The 27,360-nt window shown below is 38.9% G+C and overlaps 2 protein-coding genes across 2 annotated transcripts; both read right to left on the reverse strand.

Moving 5' to 3' along the window:
• Positions 1-69: 69 nt before the first annotated feature.
• LOC121962168 (uncharacterized) lies at positions 70-14,136 on the reverse strand. The gene is made up of 12 exons (XM_042512375.2): positions 10,278-14,136; positions 10,043-10,158; positions 8,775-8,839; positions 8,371-8,416; positions 8,238-8,293; positions 6,683-6,804; positions 6,401-6,460; positions 4,458-4,629; positions 3,205-3,366; positions 1,929-2,023; positions 1,447-1,685; positions 70-979 (listed from the first exon to the last, which is right to left on the reverse strand). The coding sequence occupies exons 1-12, from the start codon at positions 13,690-13,692 to the stop codon at positions 935-937; spliced, it is 4,593 nt and encodes a 1,530-aa protein (XP_042368309.2). The 5' UTR covers positions 13,693-14,136; the 3' UTR covers positions 70-934.
• Positions 14,076-27,310, reverse strand: LOC148185591 (uncharacterized). Its single transcript, XM_088074023.1, has 2 exons — positions 22,908-27,310; positions 14,076-19,648 (listed from the first exon to the last, which is right to left on the reverse strand). Exons 1-2 carry the CDS (start codon positions 22,969-22,971, stop codon positions 14,076-14,078), a joined length of 5,637 nt encoding a protein of 1,878 aa, XP_087930149.1. The 5' UTR covers positions 22,972-27,310.
• Between the last annotated feature and the right edge of the window lie 50 nt (positions 27,311-27,360).

Below are 27,360 nucleotides of genomic sequence, written 5' to 3' on the forward strand. Positions count from 1 at the left end.
CACTGAATATTTAAAAAAAAAAAAAAGATAAATAAATTGAATTAAATGACTCACTCTGAGACAGAAATGTCTCTTTCTGATGACTGTAACTTTATTTACATCAAGTGCAACCGAAGCATTACGGTCAAAACTTAAAGTGCAAAATCCAGTTTTTATACACATTTTTACCAATAAATTTCCATGACTTTTCCATGCAAATTTTCAAGACCATACATTCTTTGAAATGACCATTCCCATCAGTTCTTTTTCATTGCTATATAATAGCTATTTATAATATGTAATCCTTAAAAAAGAATTCAGAGCAGGATTAGAAATTAATATTTAAAAATAACTGAGGGACTGTTCATTATTTATGCAAGATAAAGTGGTGTTAATATATATGCAAACAGGGGGACGCACGTTTTATGCCGGCCCAAAAATTCCTCCAAAATGGTGGAGAACAGTTTATCCATCTAAATCCACAATTCAGCACAGCACAGTCTTTTCATACATTTTCAACATGTATTTACTATATATATGTAACATATATGATGTGTTTAAAGAGAAATCAATGATTCCGCTTTACCTTGACTTTAGTCTCTGTGGCCCTTATACAACATACAGTCTCATACCTGACCACAGAGATGAACAAATACCTCTGACACAGCGTCAGCAAACTGAACATTTAGAAGCTTCATAAATGTGCCATTTAAGACGGGGATGTTCATATACTCATAAATAGTGAATATATATTGCCTTGCTATTGGTTCAAGACATCAATAAAAAAATCATGAATACATAAAACACAGGTACATAAACTATGATACCCGCTGCATTTCAGATGTGTATAAGCAAGTTTATATAAGGCAGCAAAAAGACATAAATTAATTAGTCAATTAGTCATCATCATGAAGAGTATGTTCAGCGGGCAAGTTGACAGTTTTCAGCGTAGTGCTCAGGCGTCCCAGGATGTCCTGGACTGAGGTCTGTTGATCCCCCTCTGTGGAAAGGAGGACACAAAGAAAGAATTATAAAAATGAGAAAAAAACAACATGCTTAAAACAATACTAAATGTGTTAATGTGTGTCAATGGGTGAATATGACTCATAGTGTGAAAGTGCTTTGAATGGTCAACAAGTTCAAGTATTCTCGGGCAAAGATACTGAGCCCCACGTTGCTCCTGATGGCTGTGCATTCAGTGTTTAAGTGCGCATGAGTGTTAAAAAACTGAATAGCAGGCAGCACCTTGTACAGTAGCCTTGGCCACTTGTGTGCGAATGTGACTCATAGTGTGAAAGTTCTTTAAGTGGTCAAAATGACTAAAAGAAGTGTTATACAAGTGCAGGTCCATTTACCATTTTTACCATTTTTGTACAGACTATTTTTATCCAGCACCTGCAAAGATGGATGGATCTATGGATTCTACATCTGCGTATCTACTCTGTGTTTTTGTGGGTGTGCATTTACCGGATTGGATGAGTAGTCTCTGGGAGGTAGGCTGGCAGGATGTGAGAATCCACCATTAGAATATGGAGTATTGTGTCTGTGTGCTGTTTGTAATGATGGGCTCCACTGTCTGCTGTCAGTATCCCAAGATGGTCCATTGCGCTGGTAGACAGGAGCAGGATGTCTGTCAACACCTGGCTCCTCTCGGTGGATGGCTGATCCATCATGTTGGTATGAAGGGTTTGTGTAACATCCTAAAACTAGCACAACAAGGGTTTATTCACACAGCAGAATCATTTCACTTCATGCTTTGAATCCTTTGGTTCCCAAACACAGTCACTGTAGACTGAGTTCCTGCTGCCCCAAAGTTGGTAAGTAAAATGCTCAAAAATGTGGAGGTTAAAAGGTGCCCAGCAGATTCAAAATTACAAATTACAAATACAAACTTTTATTTGTATTGCTGCAACGTGCGAAATGAAGTGATTGTTATTGTACAAACTTACCAGCATTATGTGTGTTGTTGGAGTTTTTGGATCTGGACCACTCGTAGTCCTCAGCTAGCCACTGATTTACCTGCTGCTGTTTAATGTCTCTTCTCCTGCAAACGCAGAGGAAATAGAACTATTGCAGCTTTCATTGCAAAAGATATGCACAAAATATACCTAAGTATAAACTTGAACTGATGTCAAGAACAGTAACTAAACTTGTAATATATAGAAGAACTGTTCTTATTGTGCAAAACTGACTAATGGAGACTGCTTTCACACAGGATCACCAGAAAATTACTTTTTAGTGACACATTACCATACACTTTTCTTTTTATGCCTCCACAATGGCAATAGCCAAAGCCGGAGGCATTATGTTTTTGCGTTGTCCGTCCACCCAGCACATTCTTGTTAATGCCATATCTTAACAATAGCTTGAAGGAATTTCTTCAAATTTCTCACAAATATTAACTTGGACTAAGGATGAGCTTATTAGATTCTGGGGATCGTAAGTCTAAGGTCAAGGTCACTGTGATCTCATCAGTCTCATTTTTGTGAATGTGAAGGGAATGTCTTTAAATTTGACACATTTAGCTAGACTCAAGGATGAGTTAATTAGATTTTGGTGGTCAAAGATCAAGGTCACGCTGAACTAACATTAATCTCATTTTGTGAGAGCAGCATCTCAAAAACACCTCGAGGGAATTTTTTTTCAAATTGTAATCAGACATTCACTTGGACTCAGCAATGAGCTGATTAGAATTTGGTGATCAAAGGTCAAGGTCACTGTGACATGGCATCCAACTCATTTTTGTGGATGCAATATCTGAAGATGTTTGAGTTTCCTCAAATTTGGTACAAACATACACTCTGGACTAAAGAATGAACTGATTAGAATCTGGTAGTCATAGGTCAAAGGTGAAGGTTACGGTGACCTTATATTTTATGTTTTTGGCCATAAGTCAGGTACCTTGAAACTGTGCTGAGTGTAAAGCATCCATATTCTCACACATGGATAGTTTTTACTTGGCGCTTTGTTATTAGAAGATATATTTGTGGTTTTAAGTACCAAAAATATTCAATATAGTTTTTCATCCCCCTCTCTCACTTGTCTCTGTGGAGCATCAGCAAAAACAAGGTGTTTTCAGACTTATCAGCACTGTAACGTGCCTGATTTAGGAAGCAGTTAGCACTTGAATGACTTGAACAGACGATCAAATTATGACTAAACTGTTTCAGAAGAAAGGTAAAGTCATGTTTCATTGTATTTTCCTGACCCTAAAAGACAGCTTACAGTGTTTGCTTGCGTTTGCTGGTCACCAGGTATGCAGTTAAAGCTCCCACAGTCACCAACAGGCAAGCAAGGGTCACACTTAACCCTGTGTAGAAAGCAGTTTTCTGTATAGGGAAGCTACAGTCATTGCCCAAGTACCAGTTGGAAGCCACATTTTGGCAGCTGAAACAGAAGAGGAATAACAAAGTTAAACAGGAAACAACTGCACCAAACAAATAAAAAAAGCACCATAAAGAAACTTTGATATATTATTAACCCCAGTAATAAAAGGCCTATCAGCATGTACAATAAAGAAAGTACAACCTTTTTCAATAAAGACATTGGAAAAAGTTCATAAACCATCTCTACATGCATGAAGTATGGGGTGATACAAGTCAAAACAGAACACCATCTCTCAATTTGGACCAAACAGGTAGTTTAATTCTTTTGAGACCTTGCTAGAGTCTGTATGTTTTAATAAAACCAACTTTCAATTTTTGGGGGGCTTTCAATATGTTCCTAAATGGGCATTGTGCATCTTTTTGGCCACTACAGTGCAGCACACATGAACAGGTGCTGACTGATATTGACAATTACTGCTTATTTACCATCATTAATATTTACCTGTAGACTACATTTAGCTTTATTCAGGATATACTCTAAGGGTTCATGTGATAACAAACAAATTAGCACCTCACATCATGTACATACTGTACAGTTTGGTAGGTTAAGTTTAGGAATGTAATTAAATGTTTAAATTGAATGTTTCATAGGTTGGGTTTAGGAAAAGAAACATGGCTCAGTTTTCTTACGTTACATACTTAACTTCAAGTTACTTAATGAAAAAAGAAGAATGGTTGGGCGTTGTCCTGTTAAGCACTTATCAAAAAGTTACGCGGTTATGTTTAGAAAATGTAAAGCAAAGTCACGTGAGTAAGGTTTGAGATCAGAAACATTCTGACAATGTATCTTATAATTCTTTAAACTTCACTTGGTTTAACAAAAGACTCAAAGACTGGTGTCCTGGGGGAAAGTGCTAAGTTTGCTTGACCCATCCACCACCCTAACCTGCCTCTTTATACAACATTTCGTGCATTATGCTGCTTCTTACTTTATTCCAGTATTGGTTATGTGCTCACAGCCTTTCTGATTATTTGGGTTGCATACACATTCTTGTGCATTACTTTTTGTAGGTATACATACTAGAAGATGGCCTGCTTTATTATACAAAAACATGTTTATAAGAACACCAAACTGACAGCACATTAACTTACTGGCAAAGAGGTCCGACATTCCTGTACACTCTGCAGACTCCTTTATTGTAGCATGTTTTTGGACTTGAATGTAGACTATTACATACAGTCGCGCACATGATTTTTCCATCAACAGTCACAGCCTCATAGTATCCGGCAACATCTGCGTTGTCCACAAACTTTTCACATACAGCTGGTGAGAGACACAAAGACATGAAGAGTGCAGGAAGTTCTCTGTCAATTCTATCTTTGGCAAATACGCTTTTACACTCAGTGGCTACAGCACAGTGCTATACCTGCCAACCATCAGGTTCTTCCTCATGCCTCCAGATATACCTCACATTGATAATGGCATACAAATATTTATGCATGATGTTCAATTTTGGGTTGGGTATGGCCTATGACTTACTGTCTGTTTTGGGCTTTTTCTTGTTCAGTGCTTGGGTTTGCTATTTATGTTACGACACTTGAACACAACACATAGGATATTTCCAATGGTATTTATTAGGGCCTTAGCCTTAGGGCCAATTTTTTTTGTTTGTTTGTTTTTTCATTAATATTTTATTGAATTTTTTTTCACTTAAGCAGTGTCACCTATGGTCATAATCATATGACTCATACATATAAATATTAAAAAAACAAGTCACTAAATATAATAATAATAATAATAATAATAATAATAATAATAATAATAAACAAACAAACAAAACCAAGCAAAAAAGAGGTTAGCTCTCAGACACACAAAGTGTGTAAGTGGGTCCCATGCACATGGTTTGCAATTTACTTCACAATCTGTCCATTTCAGCAATCTACTCCAAGTAGTCTCTCCTCTTTGTCACATATTTCTCAGTCCTGTCCAAAACAGCTGAAACAAATTTGTTTATATGATGCCACTTTTGCCAACTCTGTGAAGCGCTCCTTAAAGGATGGCTCACCTGCTTTCCTCCAGTTTCTCATCATCATTTGTTTCCAGCCATTATACTGGTCTGAATGAAGTGAGATGTCATTTTTGGGTCACTGAGAATGTAAAGCCTCGTGCCTAACTCAGAGTTTTTCAGGGTTATGTATTCAATGCATTCATGAACCTTTTCTTCAATAGTTCTGGATCATGTGACATTCCCAGAGTAGGTGAAAAAGAGTTAATTCGAAGCTCCCTTAAGGTACTCTTTAATACAACACAAAAGCTAAAAAAATATTATACATTATTTTTATTTTCTATTTTCATTAAATTAAATTTTTAACCATCATAATCCTATTCAGAAATATCAGCTTTTAAATGCCAAGTTTTTGTCATGATGCCACTATGTTTTAAATGAAAAAAAACACAAAAAATGAAAAATTCTACAATACAATACAATACACCTATTATACCACATGCTAAGTTGATTATTATTTTTGTTATTATCACAGACAGGGATATGTCAATGATTAGCAGCAATATTGATTTTGGTACACATCTGAGGTGAGTAATAGGTAATGCAGTAACAGAATCTTGATTTATGTTTGATTTGTTGACTGGAGTTGATTCTAGTGATTGCTATTAGAGGCTATGAGAAGAAAAGGGACATGATTTTTTTTTTCATAGACTATCTGTCACATGTGTCTCCTGTTTCACTAATTATTTAAGCATGAAAAATGTAAATAATTCAGAAAGCAAATTGGAGCATGTCAGAAATTGTTTGAGATATGTAAAATTATTGATACTGTTTTTTTTCCCCAAGGGAAGAGGTAGGATAGATTTATTTTAGAATTAATGCAATAGCTGTTATTTATTGATTTAATGCCTTTTCTTTAAGATACTGTCCTTTTCTTCTCGATTTAAATAAGATTTACTCATTTATTTCTTTTTGTGTAAAACTGCTGTAAATAGTGTTTAACATGTCAAAAAAATTGTAACATTTCATTACCAAAACTGATGATGCTGAAAAATTTTGTGAAAAGTGCACGCACACAATAATACTTACATTTAGCGTCTATCTGTGTTTCAGTCACTGTGGGCTCAGCTGTGACATTGTAAGGACAATCTGACAATTCAGAGGATAAAAAAAGTTGCATTAATGAATGTATACCACAGCGTGTTTTTGTGCTTATACAAAGTGATTTTGATCAGAGGAAAAAGTTAAAAAGTTTGCAAATTAATGCAAATTATAGTCTTGTATTTGAATGAATGTGGTTTGGATTGAATGGTTTGCTAACAGTGCATACTATATATGATTATATGTGTAAATACTGGTTTTCTGTCTTACCTGCTAAGCAAAGAGTAAGCTCATTGACAGCCTTCTCAACTGCTTCAGCGTCTTTGTTATATAATTCTTCAGCACTGGGGTTGTTTGGAATCACCAAAACCACGTCATGTGTGACACTGACACTGAAGCAGAAATAAGTTCATACAGCATGTCAGTACAGTTTAAGGAATTATTTTTTTCTGGTCTATTCTGTATACACAACATCTACTCCATCCTTGGAGAAGGATCCCTCCTCTGCTGCTCTTCCTGAGGTTTCATCTGTTTTTTCCCCAATTAAAGTTTTCTTTGGAGTTTTTTTTCTATCTGAAAGTCACCTGAGGCAAATTTTAGATTTTTGATATTGGGCAATATAAATAAAATAAAAACCTGAATTGACATGCTAGGTTCAGCAACTTGGCATGAAATGTCTGAGAAATTGCTAAAAAAAAAAAAAAGTGAAGGTGACAACAAAATGACCTGAAAATTAGCTTTTTAAAAAGAGAGAATCACTGAAAAATAATCAAATAACTAGGGAAAATATAAAGAAAATTATATTTATAAAAATAATATAATTGGAATCAGGTTACAGAAGAAAATATTGTTATTATTTTATTTTGTTGCTTTTTTCAGGTTATTACCTGATTTTTTTTTTATTTTCTTATTTATGCTATTTACAGGTAATTTTCTTGTAGATTTTTACTTTTTTTCTTTCTAATTTTTGGGTCATTTTTTGAAAAAAAATATATGCTACATGTGTTTAACTGTATTGTGTGCCTTTTTTGATGGAAGTAGCTAATGTATTTATGTGCTGTTGCATTTCAGAAATGCTTTTCATTTTTTTGTATTTGCAGATCTGTTTCATATTTGTAAATAGTTTTATGAGTTTACAAATTTTTTTTGTATTAGTTCTAGTTGTTTTATATTTACAGATTGCACATTAACACACAGATTGTTGATCTGATCACACAGATAATAGTGAGAAAAATCTATCTCCATATCAAATTGCCTCCTCAAAGTCAATGTGCAAGTGAAAATTTGACCAATTAACAAATAAACTTGATGTGTGTAAATTGCAAACCAGCAAAGGCAGAATTTTGATTCATAAAAAAAAAAAAAAAGAATTCACAAATATTTGTTCGAAAGTTGCAAAGGTAAGAATGAATGAAGTGCTTTTTTTGGTATATAATTTTACATACTTACAGTTTTTGTTTTAATTTGTGGAATTTGTTTTTGTATTTGCATATCTGTTTATCTGTTTCTAAATTTGTAAATAGTTTTGAAAGTGTATGAATCTATTCTTGTATTAGTTTGAGTTGATTTATATTTACAGATTGTACATTAACACATGGATTGTAGATCTGACCACACAAATAATATTGAAAAAGTCTCTGTTTAAATAAAATGATCCCCTAAAAATCAGTGTGCTAGTTTCAATAAGTTTCCTTATTGAAAATCATTTGAACAGTTAACAAACTGTTTCCATTTGTAGCTGCAAAAGTGCAAAGTTTCCAGCTGCCTATATGTTATATGACTTTATTAGGACATTATCAGTTTAAGGTGTTTGTGTTCAAGTTACCCCTCAGCTCTTGGTGTGATCTTGTAGACAGTCATGGCTTCATCTGATAATCTCATCTGAAATAAAGACAGCAATTGTTAATATATAATCGCTGATTAAATATTATCCTCAAAAGATGTGTGAATAACTTTACCTCTTCCGCAGTGTTATCTGACAATCTAACCAGAGGGCCTCCAGGGCTAAGAAAAAAGAATAGGCGGGGAAAATGTCATTAAAAAAAAGCAAACATTTTGCTCAAAACAAAAAATGTATACTTATGTCTATATATGTATTTGTCCCATCATCAGATGCAGTTTTTAAACAAGCCTTATTGGACTCTGAACACTTTTTGTCTCACTGCAGTTAATATCATGGGACATCTGTTGTATGGTATATGTACTTATGTCTGTTTATTTTGTTATATTACGATTTTGGTTGTGTTCACCACTGCTCCAAATAAAAATTTCCCCTTGCAGACAATAAAACGTTTCAAATCTAAATTTCAGTGTTTATATTGTATAGCAAGTGATGGAAAACTGTGAAAAATTGGTTCCTTACCTGACACTGGTTACCAACACTCCTTTGAAGTTTGCTACGTTCTTTCCCCGATAATATGTTTCCATCTGAAATAGTAAAAACATAACATAAATAAAGGCAGAATTCCCGTAGAGGAAAAACATGGCTCATATGAAATGATGATTTCTGCATGAATTGTGTCTGCTCTTTCTTTAATCATCGCCATTTCACTTTTTATAATTTGTTGATTTTTTTTCTGCTACAAAATAGTCAATTGCCAAAAAATTTAAAAAAATGAAAGCATTTTGATTAATAGTAATAATAAATAAAACTATCCCTATAAAACAAACTTTTTTGCACTGGGAATGATGATCCTGGAAACCTTTTTGCATTTCTAGTCTTGCTATTGTTTCAGCATGTTGCTATGGTTATGTAACTTGGTTATAAATGTTCTAGCTGCATGCTATATTGATGTTTGGTTTTCCTTTAAGTTGAGCTGAACAACAGAATAAAGTATGATTTGAAATGTTTGGTCTTTGTTCAGCTCAGTGCATTTGATTAATGCAGATTTGCCTCTCACTTCTCCAAACAGCTAGCTGTGTAACGTCCCAAATGTTACAACAATGGTCTGTATATAAGGATGGATAACAGCTCCCCAAAAGTGAAGCCAAAATCTCTTGATTTCCCCCTGGTGACTGGCTACAGTATACGACATAAAACCCGCCCCCCTATGTAAACGTGAATGGGACATGGGCTAAATTTTTCCTGATGGTTTCTGTAATTTAAGACTGTTATCATCCAGATGGATATTCAAGTGCTTGTTTTTCCAAATAAGTTTAGTTTAAATGAGTTATTTATGGCTATAAAAAGGGTATTTGATGCCAAGATTGACAGCCTGTGTGCCCATCTGTGTGCTCGCGTTTAGTGGCGTTGCTGGCGATTACCCAGTTAGCAATTTTTGGCTCTAAAAACGTTCTGAGAACCTCTAAATCCACTGAATGTTTTCATAATGTTTCAGTGGCAAATTTTCTTCATGTTCCCATAACGTTCTTAAAGTTCTTAAAGTTTGGGCAACATTCTCTATAAACATGATGGCAGCAGCTGTATCCAGAATATTTTTAGCTCCACTTTTGCATAGCTAAGACTAGACTAAGTGAAGACACATGCCCTGGGTTTTTTTCAGTCTCTGGTTACAACATGGTGTAAAATCCTTAATGTTACAACATACTGCAACATTCAAAACATGGCATGGAATTTCTGACTGGATGTATCTACAACCCACATGGCAACTCATCAATTTTTCCATTTACCTGGTCAGTGAAGTTTCCAACAAACTCTTTGTATTCAGATGATGTTTTGTCTTTGTATTTGTCATTAAATTCCTGATCGATCACAACATTAACAACGACTGTCCTGTTGAATGTAACTGCAAGAGAATAGAACATATAGGACACCATATATGATGAGTTAAACAATTTAAAATTTGCGCTTAATAACTTTCAGTTAGATTTCAAACTCAAAAATCTTGTAGGAGTTTAACAGTACCTGGATTAACAGATTCCACAAATTCGCAGAATTTTCCACTGAATCCAGCAGGACATGTGCAGTTGTATCCATTGAAATATCCCCCGTTTTGGCACTTTAAGGGCTCTACTGTTGTTGTTGATCGAGGGGTTGTTGGAGTTGTTGGTGTGGCAGATGGTGTTGTTGGTGGGTCAGTTGGTGGTTTTGTTGATGGAAGGGACGATTGTGTAGTTGGTAAAGTAGTAAGAGGTACAGTGGGTATGTCTGTTGGCATTACAGTTGGCGGTCTGGTGGCTGGTTCTGTTGGAGGTGAGGATGGTGGTTTGCTTGGCTGGGTAGATAGCGGGTCTGTTGTAGAGGTTGCTTCAGCCGATGATGTGGTCCAAGCAGATTCAGATGTTACTGTATTGGTTGGACTGGTTGAATCAATGACTGATGTGGTCTTGACTGTGACAGTTGGATCAGAAACCAAGGTGGTACCCGTGGGATCAGATATTACTGCACCTGTAGATCCTGTAGGCTTTGTTGGAGAGGTGGTCTCTGCAGACACAGAAGTTACTGAATCTGTTTGACTGGTTGGTACAGACACCAAGGTGGTACCAGTAGACTCAGAGGTAACTTTGTCGGTGGAACTGGTTTGGTCTGCTGCTGACGTGATCTCCCCAGTTGCTGATGTTACTGTGTCAGTGGAAGCAGTTGATTCAGGTTGTAAGGTAGTCTGAGTAGGCTCAGATGTTTCTGTTTCAGTCTGAGTAGTTGTTTCAGATGCGATAGTTGTCTTGGTGGACTCAGACGTTACTTTCTCAGTAGGATTGGCTGATTCAGATACCAAGGTGGTGGTAGTTGGCTCAGACATTGCTACATCTGTAGAACCTGTAGGTTCAGATGACGAAATGGTCACTGCAGACTGTGTTGTTGCTAAATCGGTTTGACCTGTTGATTCAGATACAAAGGTGGTACCAGTGGGCACAGATGTTGCTGTATTAGTTGAACTTGTAGGTTCAGGTGACTTGGTTGTCTGGCCAGGATCAGAGGTTACTGTGTCAGTGGGATTGGTTAGCTCAGTTGCTGATGTGATCTCTGAAGTCTCAGATGTCACTGAAACAGATTCACTGGTTGTTACAGAAACCAATGTTGTACCAGTAGACTCAGAAGTAACTGTGTCAGACGGACTGGTTTGGTCCACTGCTGACGTAGATTGCCGAGTTTCAGATGTTATTGTGTCAGTGGGACTGGTTGATTGAGACACCAAGGTGGTGGCAGCTGACTCAGACATTGCCACATCTGTAGAACCTGTAGGTTCAGTTGACAAAGTGTTCACTGCAGACTGTGATGTTGCTAAATCAGTTGGATCTGTCAATTCAGATACCGAGGTGGCATCAACAGGCACAGATGTTGCTGTATCAGTTGGACCTGTAGGCTCAGGTGACTTGGTTGCCTCGCTAGCATCAGAGGTTACTGTGTCAGTGGGATTGGTTAGCTCCGTTGCTGATGTAATCTCTGAAGTCTCAGGTGTTAATGAAACAGTTTCACTAGTTGTTACAGAAACCACTGTTGTTTCAGTAGACTCAAAAGTAACTGTGTCAGTGAAACTGGTTTGCTCAGTTGCTGAGGTCACTGTTGCAGGCTCAGGTGTCACTGAAACAGATTCACTGGTTGTTACAGAAACCAAGGTTGTACCAGTAGACTCAGACGTAGCTGTGTTAGACGGACTGGTTTGGTCCACTGCAGACGTAGATTGCCCAGATTCAGATGTTATTGTGTCAGCGGGACTGGTTGATTCAGACACCAAGGTGGTGGTAGTTGACTCAGACATTGCTACATCTGTAGAACCTGTAGGTCCAACTGACAAAGTGGTTGATGCAGACTGTGATATTGCTGAATTGGTTGGATCTGTCAATTCAGATACCGAGGTGGCATCAACAGGCACAGATGTTGCTGTATCAGTTGGACCTGTAGGTTCAGGTGACTTGGTTGCCTCGCTAGCATCAGAGGTTACTGTGTCAGTGGGATTGGTTAGCTCCGTTGCTGATGTAATCTCTGAAGTCTCAGGTGTTAATGAAACAGTTTCACTAGTTGTTACAGAAACCACTGTTGTTTCAGTAGACTCAAAAGTAACTGTGTCAGTGAAACTGGTTTGCTCAGTTGCTGAGGTCACTGTTGCAGGCTCAGGTGTCACTGAAACAGTTTCACTGGTTGTTACAGAAACCAAGGTTGTACCAGTAGACTCAGACGTAGCTGTGTTAGACGGACTGGTTTGGTCCACTGCAGACGTAGATTGCCCAGATTCAGATGTTATTGTGTCAGTGGGACTGGTTGATTCAGACACCAAGGTGGTGGTAGTTGACTCAGACATTGCTACATCTGTAGAACCTGTAGGTCCAACTGACAAAGTGGTTGATGCAGACTGTGATATTGCTGAATCGGTTGGATCTGTCAATTCAGATACCGAGGTGGCATCAACAGGCACAGATGTTGCTGTATCAGTTGGACCTGTAGGCTCAGGTGACTTGGTTGCCTCGCTAGCATCAGAGGTTACTGTGTCAGTGGGATTGGTTAGCTCCGTTGCTGATGTAATGTCTGAAGTCTCAGGTGTTAATGAAACAGTTTCACTGGTTGTTACAGAAACCACTGTTGTTTCAGTAGACTCAAAAGTAACTGTGTCAGTGGAACTGGTTTGCTCAGTTGCTGAGGTCACTGTTGCAGGCTCAGGTGTCACTGAAACAGATTCACTGGTTGTTACAGAAACCAAGGGTGTACCAGTAGACTCAGAAGTAACTGTGTCAGACGGACTGGTTTGGTCCACTGCAGACGTAGATTGCCCAGATTCAGATGTTATTGTGTCAGTGGGACTGGTTGATTCAGACGCCAAAGTGGTGGTAGTTGACTCAGACATTGCTACATCTGTAGAACCTGTAGGTCCAACTGACAAAGTGGTTGATGCAGACTGTGATATTGCTGAATCGGTTGGATCTGTCAATTCAGATACCGAGGTGGCATCAACAGGCACAGATGTTGCTGTATCAGTTGGACCTGTAGGCTCAGGTGACTTGGTTGCCTCGCTAGCATCAGAGGTTACTGTGTCAGTGGGATTGGTTAGCTCCGTTGCTGATGTAATGTCTGAAGTCTCAGGTGTTAATGAAACAGTTTCACTAGTTGTTACAGAAACCACTGTTGTTTCAGTAGACTCAAAAGTAACTGTGTCAGTGAAACTGGTTTGCTCAGTTGCTGAGGTCACTGTTGCAGGCTCAGGTGTCACTGAAACAGTTTCACTGGTTGTTACAGAAACCAAGGTTGTACCAGTAGACTCAGACGTAGCTGTGTTAGACGGACTGGTTTGGTCCACTGCAGACGTAGATTGCCCAGATTCAGATGTTATTGTGTCAGTGGGACTGGTTGATTCAGACACCAAGGTGGTGGTAGTTGACTCAGACATTGCTACATCTGTAGAACCTGTAGGTCCAACTGACAAAGTGGTTGATGCAGACTGTGATATTGCTGAATCGGTTGGATCTGTCAATTCAGATACCGAGGTGGCATCAACAGGCACAGATGTTGCTGTATCAGTTGGACCTGTAGGCTCAGGTGACTTGGTTGCCTCGCTAGCATCAGAGGTTACTGTGTCAGTGGGATTGGTTAGCTCCGTTGCTGATGTAATGTCTGAAGTCTCAGGTGTTAATGAAACAGTTTCACTGGTTGTTACAGAAACCACTGTTGTTTCAGTAGACTCAAAAGTAACTGTGTCAGTGAAACTGGTTTGCTCAGTTGCTGAGGTCACTGTTGCAGGCTCAGGTGTCACTGAAACAGATTCACTGGTTGTTACAGAAACCAAGGGTGTACCAGTAGACTCAGAAGTAACTGTGTCAGACGGACTGGTTTGGTCCACTGCAGACGAGATTGCCCAGATTCAGATGTTATTGTGTCAGTGGGACTGGTTGATTCAGACGCCAAAGTGGTGGTAGTTGACTCAGACATTGCTACATCTGTAGAACCTGTAGGTCCAACTGACAAAGTGGTTGATGCAGACTGTGATATTGCTGAATCGGTTGGATCTGTCAATTCAGATACCGAGGTGGCATCAACAGGCACAGATGTTGCTGTATCAGTTGGACCTGTAGGCTCAGGTGACTTGGTTGCCTCGCTAGCATCAGAGGTTACAGTGTCAGTGGGATTGGTTAGCTCCGTTGCTGATGTAATCTCTGAAGTCTCAGGTGTTAATGAAACAGTTTCACTAGTTGTTACAGAAACCACTGTTGTTTCAGTAGACTCAAAAGTAACTGTGTCAGTGAAACTGGTTTGCTCAGTTGCTGAGGTCACTGTTGCAGGCTCAGGTGTCACTGAAACAGATTCACTGGTTGTTACAGAAACCAAGGTTGTACCAGTAGACTCAGACGTAGCTGTGTTAGACGGACTGGTTTGGTCCACTGCAGACGTAGATTGCCCAGATTCAGATGTTATTGTGTCAGTGGGACTGGTTGATTCAGACACCAAGGTGGTGGTAGTTGACTCAGACATTGCTACATCTGTAGAACCTGTAGGTCCAACTGACAAAGTGGTTGATGCAGACTGTGATATTGCTGAATCGGTTGGATCTGTCAATTCAGATACCGAGGTGGCATCAACAGGCACAGATGTTGCTGTATCAGTTGGACCTGTAGGCTCAGGTGACTTGGTTGCCTCGCTAGCATCAGAGGTTACTGTGTCAGTGGGATTGGTTAGCTCCGTTGCTGATGTAATGTCTGAAGTCTCAGGTGTTAATGAAACAGTTTCACTGGTTGTTACAGAAACCACTGTTGTTTCAGTAGACTCAAAAGTAACTGTGTCAGTGAAACTGGTTTGCTCAGTTGCTGAGGTCACTGTTGCAGGCTCAGGTGTCACTGAAACAGATTCACTGGTTGTTACAGAAACCAAGGGTGTACCAGTAGACTCAGAAGTAACTGTGTCAGACGGACTGGTTTGGTCCACTGCAGACGTAGATTGCCCAGATTCAGATGTTATTGTGTCAGTGGGACTGGTTGATTCAGACGCCAAAGTGGTGGTAGTTGACTCAGACATTGCTACATCTGTAGAACCTGTAGGTCCAACTGACAAAGTGGTTGATGCAGACTGTGATATTGCTGAATCGGTTGGATCTGTCAATTCAGATACCGAGGTGGCATCAACAGGCACAGATGTTGCTGTATCAGTTGGACCTGTAGGCTCAGGTGACTTGGTTGCCTCGCTAGCATCAGAGGTTACAGTGTCAGTGGGATTGGTTAGCTCCGTTGCTGATGTAATCTCTGAAGTCTCAGGTGTTAATGAAACAGTTTCACTAGTTGTTACAGAAACCACTGTTGTTTCAGTAGACTCAAAAGTAACTGTGTCAGTGAAACTGGTTTGCTCAGTTGCTGAGGTCACTGTTGCAGGCTCAGGTGTCACTGAAACAGATTCACTGGTTGTTACAGAAACCAAGGTTGTACCAGTAGACTCAGACGTAGCTGTGTTAGACGGACTGGTTTGGTCCACTGCAGACGTAGATTGCCCAGATTCAGATGTTATTGTGTCAGTGGGACTGGTTGATTCAGACACCAAGGTGGTGGTAGTTGACTCAGACATTGCTACATCTGTAGAACCTGTAGGTCCAACTGACAAAGTGGTTGATGCAGACTGTGATATTGCTGAATCGGTTGGATCTGTCAATTCAGATACCGAGGTGGCATCAACAGGCACAGATGTTGCTGTATCAGTTGGACCTGTAGGCTCAGGTGACTTGGTTGCCTCGCTAGCATCAGAGGTTACTGTGTCAGTGGGATTGGTTAGCTCCGTTGCTGATGTAATGTCTGAAGTCTCAGGTGTTAATGAAACAGTTTCACTAGTTGTTACAGAAACCACTGTTGTTTCAGTAGACTCAAAAGTAACTGTGTCAGTGAAACTGGTTTGCTCAGTTGCTGAGGTCACTGTTGCAGGCTCAGGTGTCACTGAAACAGATTCACTGGTTGTTACAGAAACCAAGGTTGTACCAGTAGACTCAGACGTAGCTGTGTTAGACGGACTGGTTTGGTCCACTGCAGACGTAGATTGCCCAGATTCAGATGTTATTGTGTCAGTGGGACTGGTTGATTCAGACACCAAGGTGGTGGTAGTTGACTCAGACATTGCTACATCTGTAGAACCTGTAGGTCCAACTGACAAAGTGGTTGATGCAGACTGTGATATTGCTGAATCGGTTGGATCTGTCAATTCAGATACCGAGGTGGCATCAACAGGCACAGATGTTGCTGTATCAGTTGGACCTGTAGGCTCAGGTGACTTGGTTGCCTCGCTAGCATCAGAGGTTACTGTGTCAGTGGGATTGGTTAGCTCCGTTGCTGATGTAATGTCTGAAGTCTCAGGTGTTAATGAAACAGTTTCACTGGTTGTTACAGAAACCACTGTTGTTTCAGTAGACTCAAAAGTAACTGTGTCAGTGAAACTGGTTTGCTCAGTTGCTGAGGTCACTGTTGCAGGCTCAGGTGTCACTGAAACAGATTCACTGGTTGTTACAGAAACCAAGGGTGTACCAGTAGACTCAGAAGTAACTGTGTCAGACGGACTGGTTTGGTCCACTGCAGACGTAGATTGCCCAGATTCAGATGTTATTGTGTCAGTGGGACTGGTTGATTCAGACGCCAAAGTGGTGGTAGTTGACTCAGACATTGCTACATCTGTAGAACCTGTAGGTCCAACTGACAAAGTGGTTGATGCAGACTGTGATATTGCTGAATCGGTTGGATCTGTCAATTCAGATACCGAGGTGGCATCAACAGGCACAGATGTTGCTGTATCAGTTGGACCTGTAGGCTCAGGTGACTTGGTTGCCTCGCTAGCATCAGAGGTTACAGTGTCAGTGGGATTGGTTAGCTCCGTTGCTGATGTAATCTCTGAAGTCTCAGGTGTTAATGAAACAGTTTCACTAGTTGTTACAGAAACCACTGTTGTTTCAGTAGACTCAAAAGTAACTGTGTCAGTGAAACTGGTTTGCTCAGTTGCTGAGGTCACTGTTGCAGGCTCAGGTGTCACTGAAACAGATTCACTGGTTGTTACAGAAACCAAGGTTGTACCAGTAGACTCAGACGTAGCTGTGTTAGACGGACTGGTTTGGTCCACTGCAGACGTAGATTGCCCAGATTCAGATGTTATTGTGTCAGTGGGACTGGTTGATTCAGACACCAAGGTGGTGGTAGTTGACTCAGACATTGCTACATCTGTAGAACCTGTAGGTCCAACTGACAAAGTGGTTGATGCAGACTGTGATATTGCTGAATCGGTTGGATCTGTCAATTCAGATACCGAGGTGGCATCAACAGGCACAGATGTTGCTGTATCAGTTGGACCTGTAGGCTCAGGTGACTTGGTTGCCTCGCTAGCATCAGAGGTTACTGTGTCAGTGGGATTGGTTAGCTCCGTTGCTGATGTAATGTCTGAAGTCTCAGGTGTTAATGAAACAGTTTCACTAGTTGTTACAGAAACCACTGTTGTTTCAGTAGACTCAAAAGTAACTGTGTCAGTGGAAACGGTTTGCTCAGTTGCTGAGGTCACTGTTGCAGGCTCAAGTGTCACTGAAACAGATTCACTGGTTGTTACAGAAACCAAGGGTGTACCAGTAGACCCAGAAGTAACTGTGTCAGACGGACTGGTTTGGTCCACTGCTGACGTAGATTGCCCAGTTTCAGATGTTATTGTGTCAGCGGGACTGGTTGATTCAGACACCAAGGTGGTGGTAGTTGACTCAGACATTGCTACATCTGTAGAACCTGTAGGTCCAACTGACAAAGTGGTTGATGCAGACTGTGATATTGCTGAATCGGTTGGATCTGTCAATTCAGATACCGAGGTGGCATCAACAGGCACAGATGTTGCTGTATCAGTTGGACCTGTAGGCTCAGGTGACTTGGTTGCCTCGCTAGCATCAGAGGTTACTGTGTCAGTGGGATTGGTTAGCTCCGTTGCTGATGTAATGTCTGAAGTCTCAGGTGTTAATGAAACAGTTTCACTAGTTGTTACAGAAACCACTGTTGTTTCAGTAGACTCAAAAGTAACTGTGTCAGTGGAAACGGTTTGCTCAGTTGCTGAGGTCACTGTTGCAGGCTCAAGTGTCACTGAAACAGATTCACTGGTTGTTACAGAAACCAAGGGTGTACCAGTAGACCCAGAAGTAACTGTGTCAGACGGACTGGTTTGGTCCACTGCTGACGTAGATTGCCCAGTTTCAGATGTTATTGTGTCAGTGGGACTGGTTGATTCAGACACCAAGGTGGTGGTAGTTGACTCAGACATTGCTACATCTGTAGAACCTGTAGGTCCAACTGACAAAGTGGTTGATGCAGACTGTGATATTGCTGAATCGGTTGGATCTGTCAATTCAGATACCGAGGTGGCATCAACAGGCACAGATGTTGCTGTATCAGTTGGACCTGTAGGCTCAGGTGACTTGGTTGCCTCGCTAGCATCAGAGGTTACTGTGTCAGTGGGATTGGTTAGCTCCGTTGCTGATGTAATGTCTGAAGTCTCAGGTGTTAATGAAACAGTTTCACTGGTTGTTACAGAAACCACTGTTGTTTCAGTAGACTCAAAAGTAACTGTGTCAGTGAAACTGGTTTGCTCAGTTGCTGAGGTCACTGTTGCAGGCTCAGGTGTCACTGAAACAGATTCACTGGTTGTTACAGAAACCAAGGGTGTACCAGTAGACTCAGAAGTAACTGTGTCAGACGGACTGGTTTGGTCCACTGCTGACGTAGATTGCCCAGTTTCAGATGTTATTGTGTCAGCGGGACTGGTTGATTCAGACACCAAGGTGGTGGTAGTTGACTCAGACATTGCTACATCTGTAGAACCTGTAGGTCCAACTGACAAAGTGGTTGATGCAGACTGTGATATTGCTGAATCAGTTGGATCTGTCAATTCAGATACAAAGGTGGCATCAACAGGCACAGATGTTGCTGTATCAGTTGGACCTGTAGGCTCAGGTGACTTGGTTGCCTCGCTAGCATCAGAGGTTACTGTGTCAGTGGGATCGGTTTGCTCAGATACAAAGGTTGTCCCCGGAGACTCAGATGTAACCGTGTCGGTGGGAATGGTTGCGTCTGCTGCTGATGTGGTCTCCCCGGTTTCAGAACTGGTTGGTTCAGGTGTTGATGTGGTTGTGGCAAAGACAGCGGTGACTGACTCAGTTAGGCCCGATGATTCAGATGCTGAAGTGGTGCTAGACAGCTCAGATGTTACTCTGTCTGTAGAACCTGTAAGTTTAGCTGGTGAAGAGTTATCTATAGGCTGTGATGTTACTGAATCAGTTGGACCACTTTCGTCACTTCCTGAAGTGGCATCTGTTGTCTCTCTGATTCTGGACCACTGTTGATCATGACTTGAGAAATATTCTAGGAAAAGACAGGTAAAAAAGGATTAAAGCTCTGTAATTGTTTGGGACAGACAATGAGTTCTTTTGTATATTTGTTTTTTTGTTAAATACAAGCATGAAGCTCACAATACACTTGGGGATTCAGGTGGTAGAATTTAGCAGATTTATAGAGATTTATAGTAACCTTGGTCCTGTTTACACTTGGTATTAACATGCTTTCGGTTTACTGGATCCCAATAGGTGTAGATATACCCAATGCATCCTCAAAGATTTGAATGCTGGAACCACATTCAGTGGTGGTGTGGGTTGTTTATGGTCTTATTCTTTTAGCAGTGTGTAACTTGTAGACAAAGATGTGTAAGGCGTCTGTTTGCTACTATTGTAATATTGTAAATTTATGACATTGACTTTGACAGGACTGGTGACAAATCTATACACAGTACAGTTTTCTGTCAATGGTTCTTTACTTTCAATTCAATAGAATTTTAGACACAGGACTTTTACATGTCAGAGAGTATATTAACAGCTTGGGGCTTTTTTGGGGGGGTATTCTTGTTTGTTTTTGGTTTTTTTTGGATCTGAATATTTCCTCCACTACTGTGTATTGTATCAAATATTGCAAACACTGACTTCAGACCAATGGGCAACACCAATAAGGCTAAAAACCAACACAAATTGAAATGACCTCAGTATTAACACATATCAACAAATACTTCACTTCAAATATGCCAAAAAAAATCATAGTTTTCTTTTCTTAAAATGTGGATTACAACATTTTATCTATACTACAGTTTGATCTGCATCGCCTGCAACCATTAAAAAACATCAATGATTACTGTAGCCATGAGAGAATGACACCAACTAAAATACTGGCCCTACAGCAAGTCCACTTTGGATCTGTACCAGGACCAGCCCCGTGTCATCCAGGGAATGAGATGAGACTCTTTTTTTCTGCTGCTCTAAAGAATTACAGTGCAGATGCTGTTGCCATTAATACAGTAAAGGGGCACTCAGAGAGTGCAGACCTCCACCCAGGCCAAATTTTCAGTGTTGCAAGATTGAAGGTGCAATAGCAGCATACCGCTATTATTCATGTCCCCACTGGATGGCTAATCAATGCCGCTCTGTGCTGCGCCCTACCCGAACTGGGTGTGCATGGGAGAGGCCAGGGTAGGGCCAGGGAATGGTATGTCCAAATCATGAGAAATAAAAAAGTAAAGGCCCCATTATGCAACAATGACTGTAATCTTAGAAATATCAGTTGGACTCAACAACTTGTTGGGATTTATCCTGCAAGTTTGTCTCATGATTTTTTCATACTAAACTTGACAAACTTAAAATATTCAAGATTCTGATTAAGGTTAAGCCTTAGGTAAGGACTTTTTTAGCACCATACCAAAACACATTACTTTACAAAAACAAAAATTTTAATTAGCCATATTGGGAGTTAATTTCAAAGATATTAATATGTGAACCATGTGTTTGTTTTTTTTAATATTCACCCAATGGAGATCAGGTCAGTAATGTTAAAATATTCATATCCATGGTCATTATAATTATGGGGTATACTTAATGTTAGAAACATCTCTTTGTGTTAGGCAATAAGGTCAACAGTTGCAAACTACAAACTCCAAAATAAAGATGAGTCTGCACCTCCCACAAACTTAGTAGGATTTATTGCAGTGCAAGCTCAGTGCATCTAGTGAACTGGGTTGTAACTGATAGTGTGTTTCTTCAGAGAGTGATATCTCTATATTACAACATGCCACCTGGATCAGAAATGTAGTGAGAAGCATATTTTTATGGTTTTGCTGAAGCAGTGGTTGGAAGAAGTACTCAAAGATTGTATTCAAGTAAAAGTAACAATACCATAGTGTTAAAATACTAAGGTAACAAAAAATCATTGTCAAGTAAAAGTACAAAAATTTTAACATTTTTATATTAGTGAGAGAAAATTACATGTCAGAATCAAGTAGCAATTATCAGGAACAGTTAATGTTGACTATTCTGCGGTGTCTCAGGACCTTTGCTGTTCTTGATTAACATGCTGCCCGTGGGATTCATCATCCGTCAGACTGATGCGACTCTATGCTGACAACACAGAGCTGTAAGTGTCTGTGAGGGCTGATGACCCAAAAACTTTGTCCGGTCCAACAGGGTGTCAGCCATCAACGAATGGATGAGCAAGAACTTCCTCAAGCCAAATGGAGATAAGATCTTCCTGGCTGACCCCAAAAATAAGAACATTTGGCCTCTGAGACACAACCTCAAGTAAGAAATCTCGGTATAATTTTAGAGTCTGATCTCAATTTTAAAGCCCATTTTAATTCATTGACCAAAACTGTATTTTATCATTTAGATAATACGACAAAAGTGAGACCTCTACTGAGATAGCAAGATGCTGAGAAGGTTGTTCATGCATTTGGATTTGGTCATCTTGGTTATTGAAACACTGTCCCACCTAAAGCAGCAATTGCAAAATTACAGATGATTCACAATACTGCTGCCAGTTGTAATAAAACATAAAAAGAGAGACCATGTAACTCATGTTTTATGTAACCTACACTGGCTCTCAGTATCTTTTGGAATTTATTTTAAAAGTCAGTCTATCAGTTTTTAAGGCAATAAACAGCCTCTCTTATATCATGGACTCACTATTGTTTTATGATCCTCCACGAACCCTGAGAACTTCCACAACTGTTGGTTTGATTTTTCCCAAAGTCACTACAAAAACCTTTGGGGATGCTTCTTTTAGCTACTATGCCCCCAAAATATGAAACACTCTGCCTGTAAATATTCAGCTTACTGACTCAGTGGATACTTTTAAATGAAAACTCTATATATTTCTTAGAATATCATGATGTAATTTTAAGCCCATATCACCCACCTCCAATCAAAACTCTAACTGATCTTAAATCAGTTGTGAAAATAAAATACAAATACACACACATTCCAGTTTAAAAGACTTTTTCAAAAGGTGGCCTTATTTCAGAATTACTAAATGACTTAAACCAACAAAATCTGAATGCTACCCATTAACACATGCACAGTCAAAACAACCATTAAAGGGAAAATCCATTACAAAAACGAGAGCAGATTTGTGATTTTTGATAGAACAGAATAGAATAAAATGGAATTGAATTTAACTGTATTGCATTCAACTGAGAAGGTTTCCATTGTAATAAGCTGACATTAAAAAAACAAAAAAACATTGAGCCCTGTTCATGGAAGAATTCTGAGATTTTTATGAGTTTTACAAAAAGTCTCACAAATCTTACCAACAGCAGAACATAAGCAGACGAGTAGAGCAGAGATAATCAGGAAATTTGAAGAAAATGCCATGACCCGCAGCGGTGTACGTCAGGAATGACAGACCCAAATCCAAATGTTGAAAAGTGGAAATGGCCACCTCAACAAATATATGGACGTAAGCTCTGTAGAGCTGTCAGCACAAGTGGATAAGCTCTTTGTGAAGGCATACACCCAGTTTAAAGGTGTATAGTAATTGCAGATGGCATGACTGGCTGAGATAAGAGCAATCATGGTCCAGTATAAAACCACTCGAAGATGATACAGTTATTGTTAATGGCTACACACCTTTTCTTCTCTTTCTCCCATAATTTCCTTTACACTCTATGTGTACTGTTAGTAATTTCGTCGCTGGAGAAGAGGAAAGAACAAAACAAACTCAAACTCAACAAATTCAAGTTAATAGTAAAAAGGACCATAGCATGTGATATATGTGACTACTTATAACGCACTTGCACGATATCTGCAGCAAGATGCCACAACCGTCCAAACCACTAAAAGCACCACCAACACTTCCAAATAAATAAAAGAAAGCAAATTTAACACATCTGATAGAAAGGTGAGTGGAAATGTCCACACCTGGCCTTGATCCACTAACAGATTCCCACATCTTCAAATTCATCAAAACAGTTTTTAAGAACGCATTATCTTAAGAAAACTATGAATTATTTGAAGTCTAGATGGCTCATTTTTCATCTAAAAAATATCAAAACTGATTTTTAAAAAATGGTGACATAATGACAGATTAGAGTAAGGACATTCACATGGGACGCTGTTATGTTATCGTTTGATTGAAGGTGAGGTCACATGGTGACCATGACATAAGATCTCCACGACAACTAGGCAAACACATCTATTAATGATGACACTGGGGTGTGGTTGAAAGCTGTGGAAAAAGCTAAAAAGTGGACCTCACTGCTGCTTTCTGGACCTTATACCTTTTGATTCTTTTCCCTTTTTTTGCGTTATTATGGATTTCTTTCACAGGCCTCTGCAGTTAATGCTTATTTGCTCTGATATAAAAAAAAGAGCATCTACAGGTGGTGATGAAATCACAGCCAGGTGTTGGCATGAGTGCTTGTTCTCAGCGAAGGTGTGTGTGTTTATCTGGAGTTAACAGTGGCTTAAGATGGAACACACCTTATCTGAGCGCAGAGATAATATACTGTATAAAGACATGCAGAGCCTTTGGCTAATATATGGTATGTGACTCCACAGTACACAGCCCAGCTCGTCACTGCTGACACTAAAGGGTCAAAGGTTTATAGCAGAGCTGTTTAAAAGTGAGGTGGAACCACAGGGCGGGGGTTAGTGAAGAAATAGTAACTTCTGTTTTTCCAGGGTGGGATCACTTTCGAATTATTAGTCACTAAAGCCTGACATAGCCCCCAGTTATTAATAGAACACATACATTAATTAATCAGTATAACCATGAATACTGTACATATACCAAGTAACAGTGGAACTATACATATACAGATTTATTTCAGAAATCAGCTTGTTTCAGGCCCATTGTGACATAGGTTAAACAGAAAATAACTCAAAAACAATGTTGATATAAAGTTATTGTATATATATACATATATATATATTATTTATTTATTTATTTATTTTTAGGTCTTTGGAATCTGTAGCTATTCCCGTTCATGCTCCACACATTTCTGTGACAGTGATGTGGCGAAAAATGAAACAAACACACACACACACAGACACACAGACACACACACACACACACACACACACACACACACAGACACACACACACACACACACACTGCACTACATATTGGACCCAAAATGATGAGAGCAAAGCAAAAGAAACAGTGATGCTGACATCCACACTGATATATGGCTTCTGATGGATACAATATTAAATAAAACTGTATTTAAAAAAGTATTTTATAGTTTATATATCATCTCTAGGCAATAAGTTACCCTTAAGGGTTAATTATTTTACCCCTAAGGGTAAAATTATTTTACGTGCTTTTCGTTCCTCAGTTTTTTTTCATATGTTTCTGTTTCCCGGGAAAGTGAATGACACACTGCTCTTTGTGATTGCATAATCAGGATTTCAGTTTTAGTGACCCAAAGATAAATGTTGCACAATATAAATGTTATAAAGCAGTAAAACAAAACAAGAAAAACCGTGCACTCCCTCCCAGCTATGACATCATGGCAGGCTATTTTTATCATTATCGTCAACACAAGCTGAGTGTCATGGCAATGCCGCTCCGGCTCTACTGCACCTTCAGCTTTTAACAGCACTTTTGTTTCCCTTTTGTCATCTGAAAGCCATATTTTAATAAAAATGATTAATAAAGCAAAAAGAAAGTCAAAAGTGCCTCTTCAGCAGCAGAGTGAGCCTCCGATCTACAATCTGCATCACAAATCATTCACTACAGAGCAAATTCCTGCAAGTTGCTTAAAATGCCTACACTTCTTTTTATCCTGTTAGACAATTGTGTGAAATTCGGTCATAATTAGCGTATGAAATCTTGAGTTTTGGCCAAAAACACGTTTTGTGAGGTCACAGTGACTTTCAATCACCTAATTCTAATCCATTCATCCTTGACGCAAAGCGGCCGTTTTAGCCAAATTTGAGGAAATTTGCCTCATTCTTGAGATATCACCTTCACGAGAATGACAAGAATATCTGTTCACATCACACATATTTTATATTTCTAATTTTACATACTTTGCATTGTAGCAAAAGCTACATATTTTTTAGATTTTTACATGGTTTACACACTCAGCACATAAACATATTCATAATCCTAAATATACTAGTGGTAATTGTATGTTGTTATTATTACTGCATTTACATTTTATATTTTTACACATATTTCATACTTGGCACATTATACGTACATGTGTACTAGACCATAATAGCTGAGACCAAGACCATGTAAAAACAATTTTCTCAATCGACTTGAGAAAGGAAGTTTCACATCCAATCAAATTTGTGTGGTCTCAAATGGACTTGATTAAAAATCCGATTTGTCCAAGACAGAGACAAGACCAAGTCAAAATGCGATAACACTAATACATACTTTTAATTTTTTACATATTTATGTACAAGTGCTACTTGTTTGTATTATTACTGTGCTTCTATTTTATATTTTGCATACTTTGTGCTGGTACTTCTTTCTGCTTTCTATAATTTTATATGCTCGGGATCAGAGCAACTGTAACAAACCACTAGTTCCCCTCAGGGACCAACCATTTCTGATTCTGATTCTTATCAGTGATTTTGGGCCGGCCCTGACAGTGGCTGCTCCATGACACACAGAGCAGGGAATACAGCTCCTCTTAGAGTAACATGAACTTTTCACGCCACATTAAGTTCAAATCACTACACTGAAAATGACCTAAAGGGGTGTGTTATATTTCAGTGTTGTCCAGCAGAGCTCTAAGCCATGATTGGATAGTTGATTTTTTTTCATTTCGGTATAGAGAGGATGCTGATCATTTACAACTAAGACTTGAGTACAGACATGTATGTATGTATGTATGTATGTATGTATGTATGTATGCATGCACCACAGGAAGTCCTCTCCTCTTATGACAGTTAAACTTTACAACTCATTGAGCTTCTGCAGGGAGAATATCTCTGATCTGTTTTTCTGTATTATTATCAGCAAAACTCTCTGCCTTACAAAGAACTATTGGTCAAAATGAGCTATATCATGGACAATCACTGAATATTTGGAATTAAACATAAACACTTCACGTCTGCACTAAATTGTGATATTGTAAATACATATCTGCAGAAGTGTACTGAATTCACTTGAGAGAAAAAATTCTGAATCCTGAATTATCAGGATTATTAACCTGAATTTTCAGAAAACAAAAGCAGACTTTTTTTCCCATTACAATCTAGATTATAATCTCATTAATTCAGAATAATAATTTTATTTTTTTCATTAAGTGAATTTATTATGCATAATATATTTTATTTTATTTTTCTTTTGTTTTTCTACACCTGCTGCACAACCATCTCCCTTTAGATAAACAGAGTTCTATCTTATTATGGCCGTTCTATGTTGTTCTCCACTGAACACTAAAAATATAAAACTCTAAATTTGTTTTCTGTGTTATAATTTGGTTTTACTGCGGCACGGGGTGAATTCATGACAAAGTGAAAAACAATACATTCAGTTATCACAACAAAAAGGTCAATAGTTGTCATTTAGCATCATTTTAATTCTGTCGATAAATGCATGCTATAAAATGGACATATAGGACAACGTGTGTTGTCTTTAACTTTATTTGTATGATTATTTTTAATTGTAGGCATTTTCAATCTCCCATACTGAACATATACTCATTTTTAACCCTCTGAAACCTGAGCCACTTTGGCTTGATTTCCGTCAAAAACACTGAAAGAAGCTACATAATACAAGAAATGTACACAAAAGACAA

This window comes from Plectropomus leopardus, chromosome 23, assembly GCF_026936395.1.
Source record: "Plectropomus leopardus strain MGB_pleo_1.0 chromosome 23, ASM2693639v1, whole genome shotgun sequence".
NCBI lineage: Eukaryota > Metazoa > Chordata > Actinopteri > Perciformes > Serranidae > Plectropomus > Plectropomus leopardus.